The 11,492-nt window shown below is 41.2% G+C and overlaps 2 protein-coding genes across 2 annotated transcripts in view; both read left to right on the forward strand.

The window, feature by feature from the left end:
• The window catches only part of LOC109484589, a 6,802-nt gene extending 1,785 nt beyond the window's left edge, over nt 1–5,017 (forward strand). Inside the window, exons 4-6 of the mRNA XM_019787914.1 lie at nt 3,459–3,549; nt 4,243–4,379; nt 4,852–5,017. Of these exons, the coding sequence (XP_019643473.1) occupies nt 3,459–3,549; nt 4,243–4,379; nt 4,852–5,017 (394 nt within the window). The remainder of the gene's footprint in view (nt 1–3,458; nt 3,550–4,242; nt 4,380–4,851) is intronic.
• An 856-nt stretch (nt 5,018–5,873) lies between these two features.
• LOC109484556 lies at nt 5,874–10,851 on the forward strand. Its single transcript, XM_019787876.1, has 5 exons — nt 5,874–5,963; nt 8,233–8,741; nt 9,082–9,229; nt 9,635–9,777; nt 10,232–10,851. The coding sequence occupies exons 2-5, from the start codon at nt 8,248–8,250 to the stop codon at nt 10,509–10,511; spliced, it is 1,065 nt and encodes a 354-aa protein (XP_019643435.1). The 5' UTR covers nt 5,874–5,963; nt 8,233–8,247; the 3' UTR covers nt 10,512–10,851.
• Nucleotides 10,852–11,492: the final 641 nt, after the last annotated feature.

Below are 11,492 nucleotides of genomic sequence, written 5' to 3' on the forward strand. Positions count from 1 at the left end.
TTTCCGCATTTTTGTACCTTCATAAGTCCATAACGCCTTCATGGATTGTGGTGATATTTGGTATGCTGGTAGGTCTTAGGAGGGCGAAGGTCAAGGTCAAACATGGGCCTCCTGGTGGGTGGCCTTGGTACTGCAGCAGCACTTCCGGTTTAAGGTTGAGTCAGGGCATGGCTGAGAGGAATCTCCTTTATACTTGCGAGGCAGGGTAACAGATGTGGCTATGCCCAGCGAGGCAGCGCGCTCCCTCAGGGGAATAGGTGACCTATTTCAGGGCAAATGTGGCAGTGCCACTGTATGGCTGTGTGTTTGAAAACAAACAACCTGTGTTATTACCTCCATGAAAATGGAGGTATTGTTTTTGTTGCGTCTGTCTGTCTGTCTGTCTGTCTGTGTGTTTGTGTCTCCGCACATTTGCGGCCAGCATAACTTCATAACGCCTTTATGGATTGTGATGATATTTGGTATGCTGGTAGGTCTTAGGAAGACGAAGGTCAAGGTCAAATATACGCCTCCTGGTGGATGACCTTGGTACTGCATCAGAACTTCCGGTTTTTGTATCTTTTGTCCTGAAAATGCTATGGTCTTGATTTTTTGGTGGCAGATAGATTGTCCTGTCTAGTAAGTGGTGTGGGTTTGGTCCCCCTAGCAGCTTGTTCTGGAACTGCAGGGGACTTTCGGGCGAAATCTTTAAAAGCCAATAAGTCCAGATAGAAACAATGTATTTTCATCATTTTTGGTAGGTAGGTAGCTGAGAGAGAGATGTACATAATTAACAGCAAATTATGCAAATGAGGACTTAATTTGCATAATTAATGAGGAAATTCTGTAATTACAGTGTTTTGCATTATAGTACTTTCATACATGTAATGTACTAGTATGTAATCTATGGCAGATGGAACATCACCAGATACCAATTATGCAAATGATGACCTAATTTGCATAATTAATGCGAAAATTCTATGACTCCTTAGTGGTAAATGATGGGAATTTCATACTTGGTACATGTGTAAGTTAATCAAAAGTTAACATCACGATGCATTTATTATATTAATGTGGAGGTAATTTGCATAATTAAAGAAGAAATTAACATTTACATGTCAAGCCCATATTTCATGGAGGTATGAGATCTCGGAACTCTTGTTTCAGCTGGACAGCCACCCACTGGGGAAACGTGACCACCCAACCAAAGCCCGTGTCCGTGATACTGTGCGACAGCGCCCCTGGCGGAATGACTCAGAAAGGCACCGTCATAACACTTGTCGCCAGCGTCACCATGGGTCTGCTTACAGGCCTCTGTTTCCTGCCACGATAGAGTGATGTAAAGATGTTTCTTTATGAAACGCGATTTCATAATTTAAAGTCTTAACGTTTTTATAAAGCGAGATTTTATCATTTAGTCTTACCTATATCGAATATTTGTACCCTATACATGTATACTATGATGACATACTGAAGTCATCTTTAGAGGGAACTTGGATAAAACTGTATAACCAAGGAGGTATATATATTCTCCATTATAACTTCCTATGTATAACTAAATACGTATACAGATTGTTGTCATGAGATAGAGCCAAGAAGAATGGCTTAGGTGCGCCTGGCGTCCATGCATCATATTAAGTGCCTTTAAAATTTGTGAGGAATATGACGTGCCATGGTTTTACATTCTGTGTGTCATTTCATACCAATGAAGTAAATTTCGTAGTAGCTTACCCGTTGGTGTCACATTATAAGAATACGGTCGGTGACATGTTAACAGTGCATGTTTTGAATTGAGTAAGAATTGCAACAATACTACGATGGGACTTCTATGAATGTCCCTAAATGATGGAGTGGAGGAAATTTTATTTCATGAATAAAGAAGAAACCTTGGTGAGAAAGTGTGACAACTCTAAGTTCTTTTTCATAAAATGCAGATGTCTCTTTATTGACGAATTCGCAAACTGTCAATGGATCGCCTGGCGTCTTTTGTGGTGCAACATTCATGACATTTTACTGTGTTTGTATTGCGGTCGCCACGCGACGTCCACATACGACAGTCATTCATGTGCACTCTCCATGATTACATTCCGTATTGGACGGGTTTTATATTTTCTACACCACTGACCAACTACAATGGGAACATAAAAGTACCAAGAGCTATTGGATCAGAGCAGTCTTTGTACATTCAATGTATGTACAGCTAAAATAATCAGGTTTAGTACTTCACAGTTTTAGGCCATCTATGTATCATACGAAGGCTTCAATGATCGAATACAGCCGTCTAGATAGACTACGGGATAGGTGAGGAATCGAATACGTTTTAACGACATATTTTAGATAATAGGAGTACACGTGTACTGTGGTCGCTAAGCAACATGTGCATTTTAATATCCTTGATGTACTGTCAATGAATACACACAGATATTAATCATGTATTATATCTTTCCGCGCCACTGAACAATTACAATCAAAACACAAAAGTACAATTATGCGTTGTCCTCAGAAGATCTAAGGCTTGTCAGTAGAAGATACAGTCACACCATCTGTGGATTGTGATACTGCGAAGGGCACTGCACAACAATAGGGTAGTAAAGGTATGTTACTTTCTTCAAGAATCTTACTGATTTGTTAGTACTTGAGGATGAAATATCTATTTGCATTTGTCCCGAGCAGTCACTTTTGTAGGTTTTACTTAACATTCTGTTTAGATTAGATTCTAGCTAGGAACGTAACACTGTCACCCTGACGTCTGATGCAAAGCGTCCTTGACTAGTGCACAAATGTAATGTAGTGCTGTAGTCCCCTTCTTCTGGGACCACAGCTGTAGAGTATCTAATGCTGGGGTCACAATTCCCATACGGGACCCGGCCGGGCAGCTTTTGGGAACGAAAACTACGATACAGAACACAACAAAACATCGAAAAGTTCTTATAACAATCATGGGCTCTATTTCTCTATATTCTTAATGAGAATAGTTAATTTTTCGTTCGTACAAACAGCCCGGCCGGGCCCCGGTTTGGAAATGTGACCTAAGCATAAGATGGACTTAGACATGCCATTGCCTTCACCAACAATCGCCTATGACTACAACAGTACTTGACGCTAATGAAACCAGACACATCCATGAATCATTAATAATCTGCACGTCATACCACAGAACTGAGGTCCGAGATGAGGCTGACAGTGACGGTGGTGCTGTGTATCCTCACAGTGGTCTGCCTGTTCACGTTGGACCAGTCCACCGCGTATTCGAGCAGGTGGGAGGAATGCCGTGCTTTGTCTAATTTGTCGTTTTTCGTAAAATATAATATGTGGAGAAACAACGTGTACAAGTCTGTAATCGTCAATTAAGCTAGTCACCTACATGTAGTCATTGAGTGTTAACAAATGAAGTAGCAAAACTATCAACTGATTCATTTGTTTGTTTGTTTGTTTGTTTGTTTTTTTGTTTGTTTTAAACACTTTTTTCATGACATCAGGCGTCGAAGTAGACGCCGTTGCGCCATACTCTGTAGTCAGAAGTACGTTTGTTCCCTGAAGTACATGATGAACAACACAGTCTACAACACGGTTAGTCATAGCCTGGTTACCAAACCTATTATAGCTCCCGAGTCCTACATCCTGCGGAGAGGATGTAGGACTCGGGAGTATAATAAATTGGTTTGGTAACCAGGCTAGGTTAGTCATGTATTATTCTAAACAGTATAGAGAGCTCTTGGCTGACTATTGTATGCGCCTTGACATTAAGTACCCTAAGCTGCAAAAGACACGACGCAGTGACAGTAATGCTGTTTTTTAAAATACTTTTCGATACATTAACGTCACTTGTCATCATTTCTTGCATTCGACTCGATCTGAACTCTGAAAGTGTTGTAAACCTAATCTCATAGTCTTTTAGTACCGTAAGTATTGGCCAGTTTTTTTTTTTCGTTTGGTATCGGAAATATAAGATTATCATACTTTTTTAAAGACTATATAACACATCTGCATCTGTATTATTTTGTTACCTGCGCGAACCATGTGGTACCACCAAGCACAGTTGGGGCATAATCACCAGAAAGCTTTAAACAACTCCTGCAATTTTTAAAAATGTGCAAAGATTGAGTGTAACAAGTCGTCCAGTGTGATGTAACTAGCTGCCGCCGCGCCACGTGCCTGCGAAGCTGGTGTGTTACGCCGAAGGGCCGTTATACCGGCTATACGAGCAGATACTGGTACGTGTCGCAGCTAACTTTAACTGAATGTTTCTTTTCTTCCCGGCAGAATGACGCGTTCCTGCCCGTGAACGCCACCAAGTTTAACCTGTGTCGTACCGGGGGGACCTGCTGCACCTACTACAGGGACTGCCGCTCTAAGTACCTCAGTCGGGACGGCAGGACCATCATGGACAACCTGGACCCGTAGGTTTACAGTCATTTGTGTTTGTTTGTATGTTTGCTTGTTTGTTTGTTTGTTTGTTTGTTTGCTCGCTTCCTTGTTAGTAATTTAGCAGTTGACAAAGACACGTAGGACAAACTGCACCCGTAAGATTAGTCATGTTTTTGTTTAATTTTTTTGCTTGCTTCCTTAATTGTTGGTAATCTAACATTTGACAAAGACACAACCGTTCCGCTCCTTAAATGTGCGTCTAGATGGTGACCGTCGAATGCGCCCAAAATTTGTTAGAGTTTTTGTGGCTCATGTGTCCTTTTCTAACTCTAAGTTACCGCTAACTCATGCTACGTTTCGATGATGTTGCATGTCCTTCATCGTAGAAGGTTGATGAAAATTAAATTGGCCTCAAGATTATCAATATCAAGTAGAGTATGATAATTGTTGTACAGCATTCCGTATGCACATTGAATACTGCTTTAAATCTGTTGTCTATTGCAGCTGGACTGCCACTCATGTGGGCGACACAACTACACAACCCAAACCAGAGTCAATTTTCGTGTGCAGCCGCGCTCCTTGCGGAATGGTCGAGAAGGGCACCCTCCTGACAATTGCAGCCAGCATCACCCTGGTGTTGGCTACAACATTTTGCCTTGTACAGTCATAAAGGATACATGCAGTTGGGCCCATGTTGTATAAAAATCAATACTGTTATATTCCTTAAATTTTACAACTCCGTATATTGTGATTCTCTCCATGTAGGAACTGCCATTTTATTATCCCTAAATACAAAAATGTATTTCTATATTTTATTCATTATCTATGTCATATCATATATCTACATCAGATAGTCAAAATATGTCAACATTATTACTATTAACTTATCATAATCCGTCCAATGTAGCTTTGAACTCTTAAATATTGTTCTACGACGTAATTTCTGTCCTATGTAAATACAACATGTGTGTCAATCATATGATTAAATGTACTTTAGGTACCCAAAAATAAGATTTATAACTACATTTATCTGATTAACCATTGACCTTTCTGCCTGACCTAAAAACGCTGCTCCCGCGAGATTAGAAGATGACGCAAATGTAAAACATGTGTGATAACAACATGTACTATTAACATACAATGATGTTGATTTATAATATAAATTAAATGTCGCCATACATCTTTGAAATTAAAATTTAGATATCCACAATAATTGCTATTTTCAAATATGCTGCTTTCCACATCTACAACGATTGGATTAAAGAATTTCACTGAAATTCAACCTACAGTCTCTAATTGACTCTCATCACATGTCCTCTTCATCGATTCTCTATTTAGGTCAACAGCATAACGTTATATATGTGACGGTTACCTGGAAGCCGTTTTGTCTACATACATATGTCAACGGCCTCTTCACGCAATGTAACGTCATTCGGGGAAATATCTCTAATATTTTCAGTTGATGGCTCGATAGCGAGGTATTGAAATACAATTTAGCATCTGCCGACATCATACCGTAGCAGTAACGGTTTGTCCCTGAATCACGTGAGACCTATTTCCGGTCGCTCCCAATTTTCCAGAGCCTCCAATCTACCTATCTACGGAAAGGCATTGAGGTAAGATCCGTAGAATGTTTCTCTGTCACACAATGTACATCTGCGTGTGTTGTTATCTGCAATTTCTGAAATTTCATACCAATTACGTTGAATGTTGTCGTGTAGAATGGCATCCCAGACCGTGACTAGCATATAGTGAACGACCATTTTGATTCCAACGCAGTGCGATTGTTTTGGTCACGCATGTAATTTAAATCCGTGAAATATCACCCGTGCGATTTGATTTAGTTAGGATACATTCCGATAAAACTAATTACGATATCTGCGTGTACAGATGTGTCCTTTGTTTACTCGGTATGCGTTGGTTTCGGCCGTTGTCAAATCTGACAAGGAAAGCTATATTTATCACCAGAGAGACCACACATATGCATATTCAGCATCAGAGGCCATAGCGCACGGGTTCAGTGCACGCTAGTTCGCAATGGCTATGTCGCAGTAAATAATCCTACAGAGTGCATAGCTCTGAATTATGAAAACTAATGCGAACGTTTAGAATGTAGGAGAAAATATCGTATTGTCATGACAGTACGTTTCACAGTACTCATTAAGCGTAACTGTTATCCGACCTTCCCTGACTGTTTAGTTTTGAATGCACTCTAATCTATCATATTTAGATATGTGGTTATTAAGTAATACATGAAATTGCACAGGAAACATTATTTTTGCTTTTATACGTTTTTTCTTTCACATTTAAGAATAGCTGTACCCACTAACAACAGCACGTACGGCGATCCATACTGACAATTTAGATATTAAAAATGTACTTATTGATAAATTATGAATGCCCTTAAGTGCCTAGGGCAATGGCAGACAGGATTACCATCGCCTTAGATAAAAGAGTGATGTTAACACAAGACATGTCTGGGGAGTTATCAGACAGAATGAATAATCTTGGCCGACAAGTCGAGAGATTAAAGTCCTTAAGGCAACTGACGACCGCGTGTTTTTCCTACGAAAGGGACATCCTATAGCCTCCGTAGCAGGCTTATAGAACTGGGGGTTTGGTGGTCTTCGGCTGTTTTCTGATTAGCCCAGTTCTGAAAAAAACGGGGATAATTCAACCAGGCCGGCTATGTTGTCTATATGCAATCAGAACATAGCACATAATAAAAAGATCCCAAAGACCCTGAAGATCCCCCAAACCCCCAGTTTTTTGGCATGCTATGGAGGCTAGGCATCCTACATGTGCCAAAAGTATTGTAAACGATGCTGCGTGCACGTGCATGCGGGTTCCTCAGTAGTCTGCATTCGTACAGACATGATGTCGATGGGATTGTTTTGTCGATAGGTGCGTCGAAGGATTCAATTCTCGGCAAAAATAATCAATCTTTCCAATGATAGCTTTAAAAAAATATTGACCCTAATACGGTACACTGTTCCGTGACGTTTTACACCGATTTGAATAAACTAACCTATTTAGTTTATTGCAATTTTTAGCTTATTGTAATTTAGCCATACACAGACGTTTTCTGAGTGCAAAAATGCAATTAAGGTAAATCCAAAGGCGCCTGTCTAAGCCAATGTCACGTCAAATTACTGCATTGTTTTCTTCCTTCCCAAATGGCCTTAACTTTTATCCTACTGCAAGTTCAAATGCATTAGGAAAACGCCTGAAGGAGGAGGGCTGTAAACAATCAAAGATGATATAGCCAATTGTTGTCTCTACACGCTTGTCAAATAAAGCATTATGTGTACGTAGAGCAAACGACGTATCAGTGAATATCAAGGAACAGACATTTGATAATTCGCGGACATATTGTTATAGCACGGTGACTTCACAAACGACGTGTCTACATTAAGTCCCCAGTACATGGAACATGTAGATGGTAGTCATTCGTCACGCAAGCTATAGTCTTATATCGATTTATTGCCTCTTAGACAGTTTCTTAGCTGACTTCCTAGAAAGGCCATGAATAAATGATGCAGATCCAAAATACAAATATGAATTTGAACAATTGCCAGCTGTGTTATTAAGGCTTTGGAGAATTAATTGCTTTCTGTATAATAAGGTTATGGAACAATAATTCAATATCTCTCAAAGATGTTGACACTGACACTTGACACTTCGAATTCGACCCTATCACATCAAAACATCAAGTAACTGTGTTTCAAAGACTTTTTTCACTTTTCACTTTATTTTATTTATACAGGAAATTGCGCTCAGGTCATTTGACCTGTTTTTCAGACAATCCTGTTTTTTAAAAAAAAGAGACATCGTTTTCACTGACACGATCAGACCACAGTTAACCAACAAACGTTCACGTTCCAGCCGTGAGCCAGGCGGATGACCATGTCGGTGACCATGAAGACAGCCCTGCTGCTGACACTCCTGGTCCTTCTCAGTCTCCATGAAGCGGAGTCGAAGAGATCTAGAAGGAAAATAGGCTTCGGTTTGGGCCGGCGGAGGTCCGCCTCCAGCAGCTACCCGAAACAGAAGCAGTGGTCGAGCTGGAGTTCTTCATCCAGTAACTCGGGCTACCCTAAACAGCAGCAGTGGTCGTCCTGGGGCAACACAGGGGGGTCTTCCTACGGCAACACAGGAGGCTCCTACGGCAACACAGGGGGCTCCTGGGGAAACACAGGGGGCTCCTCATATGGCAACACCGGGGGGTCCTGGGGGAATCAGAATTCTGGATCGTCCTGGAACAACCGAGGGTCTTCCGGCTCGTCCTGGGGAAGCACGTCGTCCTCCCGGTCCAGGAAGCGGTGGGGCTCGTCCACGGTGGCGACCGCCGCCATAGCAGGGCTGGCCGGGCTGTACGGAGGCCACGTGTTAACGTGAGTTCCGATCACATTCTACTCCTGTTAGTTATAATCATATCTAGAAGATGATCTCTTATGCTGTAGGAAGATAGAATTGATTCTTTTTGTACGCAGATGTAACGTTATATTCTAAAATCAAACTTCGTTCGTTTTGAAAATTATCCTAAACCATATGGGGTTAAAAATGCGTAAGGAAGTATGTTTGAAGAGAATTTATTTGGCGGGTGGGTGAAATTTTCAGGACATACAAAACCCACGACGTTCTACAAAAAGAAAGTGACGTAAACAAACATTGAAGCCTCCTAAAAATTGTACTTGTAACTAGATATTTGTATGGGCCTCCCTGATTCTACAGGTCGATGGCTTACAACTCTATGGGGCCACGTTACGACTACAACTACGGGTACAACAACTACCGGCCGTACTACCAGAGCAGCAGCTGTAGAGCCGGCCAGTGTGAGGTCAGATTCACGGTCAACGACACCGTCATACCTCCGCCTAGGGTAAGGCACTTTCATATACAGTACTATTTAAAAATTCAAATGTTGGTCCTAAGAGAGAGAACTTAGACAGCGTGTTTTGTCACCCTGAGAACCATGGATATCATTTAAAAGAAGCTATGGGAAGGAAGCAATAATTTCAAAGATATCTGAACCATCCGAAACTACATAACGATACAGTCAGCACGAACGTAGCAGGTACACTGGTAAGGTACTGTCCTTGGTGCTGAACGTGCAACCAGCCTACATTGTACAATTACACTTCCATGTCGACGTCTGTAGCGTTTTGAACCTCATTCTTTTTGGATGCATTGTTAAGAATATTCACAGTCTATTGCCCCACTTTAGGCCTGTTTCAACCAAATTCCAAAGTATCTAACAGGGTACTTGTTAACTTTTTCCCCGCAGGACCCGTCAAAAACCAACGTGACGATCCCTCCGTACGCTGAGCTGGTGTTCCTGTGCCGTAACGGTGGAACCTGTGACAAGAGCCACATCTGTTACAACAACGTCTACCTGTACAACAACAAGCTCTTTCGGGACTACCCCAGGTGAGTAAAAAAAGGAAGTGGGAAGGGAAAGAAAAAACTGGCGAAAAGGGGAAGAAACGAAGAAGACATGAAGAGGGAATGAAGAGAGACACGAAATGGAAAATAGAGGGGCGTTTATAAAACTAGCCATAGCGAATCTTGTAAAGAATAAGACAACGGAGGCATGGCTTGAGGAACTTGGCCATTTTATGGGTTTTATATTGCTTCTGGGAGTTATATGGAAGGTTTATACTGTAATTTCCAACACATATAAAATGGATTTTCGACTACACAACTCCAGTCTTTGTCAAGGCCTAGGAACGAGCAATCCACCACTTTTAGGGGTTATTGAACTTTACGGCCTAACCTAAATTTCGAGATCCGAACTTAGTTTTCGGCGTGCACACGTGTTTAATGTCGGAATGTTCCGGCGTTGTACATCGCTTGTCCTTGAGTCAGTATTTATCATTCCCAGGATAACTTCTGCGAGCAGCACCAGCACCAGTACCAGCATCAGTACATCCACTACCACGCAGGTGGCCGCCGGTCCGTCCCGTGCCAGCGTCCGGAACAACGTGACTGCCGTTAACGTGACCGCGGCGCCGCCGCCCGTAACTCGGAACATCGCCAAGAGACAGGCGCCGATCCCGCAACCGGAGATGGTCCAGATCTGCCGGGCCTCGGATGCCGCCGGGACCGCCGCGTACGCTTTGGTTGTTACGGTGGCTTTCTTCTTTGCCATGGTGGCACCCTGATAAAAAGGCTCTCAATGCAAGCCTGGACTAAGGCTAATGGTGCGTTGAAGCATCAGTTTTTAAATTAAACTTTTATTCCCCACAATTACCCTGCATTGAGCCGTTTGCAATGCGACGTATTGACCTGAGTGCTGTGTAAACTAGACTGTCCTCTTGAGGACAATTTGTTTAAGAACAGTATAGCAAAACAACAACAAAGTGCTGCATGCGATACATACTCGTACCATCATGAAGAACACATATATACATGTAGCATCCGAGACTCTAGACTGATATCTGAATTGTGTACATGTATATGTATATCATGTAGAGCGCATCTGTACCAGTGATTGTGCACTAGCCTCAGACACGAGTTTCAAACTCAAGTACAGTGAATGATTTTGCATAGGCATTACATGATGTTGTATTGATATTTGTACATTTTATAAGGTATACTGTGTGTATAACCAAGTGTTTTCCTTTGTATATCTCTTGTATGTAAAGTACCATAACTGAAGACAAAATTGGTGTTTATAGATGTTGATTCAATTGTAACTGATAAAATATAAGACATAGAACTGTATTAATGTAACTATTAAAACACTAAGAACAGTGGAAGAAAAGTCTCAACTTGATAAGTTTATACCGGTATGTGCAATATATATTCTGTACTGAATGCCTGTGATATATGTGGATGTGATATCTTGATATTGCAAGCACCTCAGTTGTGATATGAAAATATAAATAAAGCAGTTTTAATCATGAAGAGTACTTGTTTCATCTGCTTCATAACTTGTTAAAAAAGGAACATGCCAGAAATAGACATAACACCAACATATCATTAAAATGTACATAACAGACATTGTCAGAAGAGACATTGTTGTACAAATAATTTATTTCTTCAAATACATTTGCATATGAGCCACACAAACATTCATATCAACATTCCATCTTCCCACTCTGTTACAGATGTGCATCAACATATACTAGTACCAACATTGA

Source organism: Branchiostoma belcheri, unplaced genomic scaffold (genome assembly GCF_001625305.1).
Source record: "Branchiostoma belcheri isolate BF01 breed outbred unplaced genomic scaffold, Haploidv18h27 scaffold7, whole genome shotgun sequence".
Classification (NCBI taxonomy): domain Eukaryota; kingdom Metazoa; phylum Chordata; class Leptocardii; order Amphioxiformes; family Branchiostomatidae; genus Branchiostoma; species Branchiostoma belcheri.

Coding starts and splice junctions, on each gene's coding strand:
- LOC109484556 (XM_019787876.1), top strand. CDS start 8,248: ATGACCATGTCGGTGACCATGAAGACAGCCCTGCTGCTGACACTCCTG. Junction 9,230..9,634: donor CCGTCATACCTCCGCCTAGG/GTAAGGCACTTT, acceptor TTTTCCCCGCAG/GACCCGTCAAAAACCAACGT. Junction 9,778..10,231: donor CTCTTTCGGGACTACCCCAG/GTGAGTAAAAAA, acceptor TATCATTCCCAG/GATAACTTCTGCGAGCAGCA.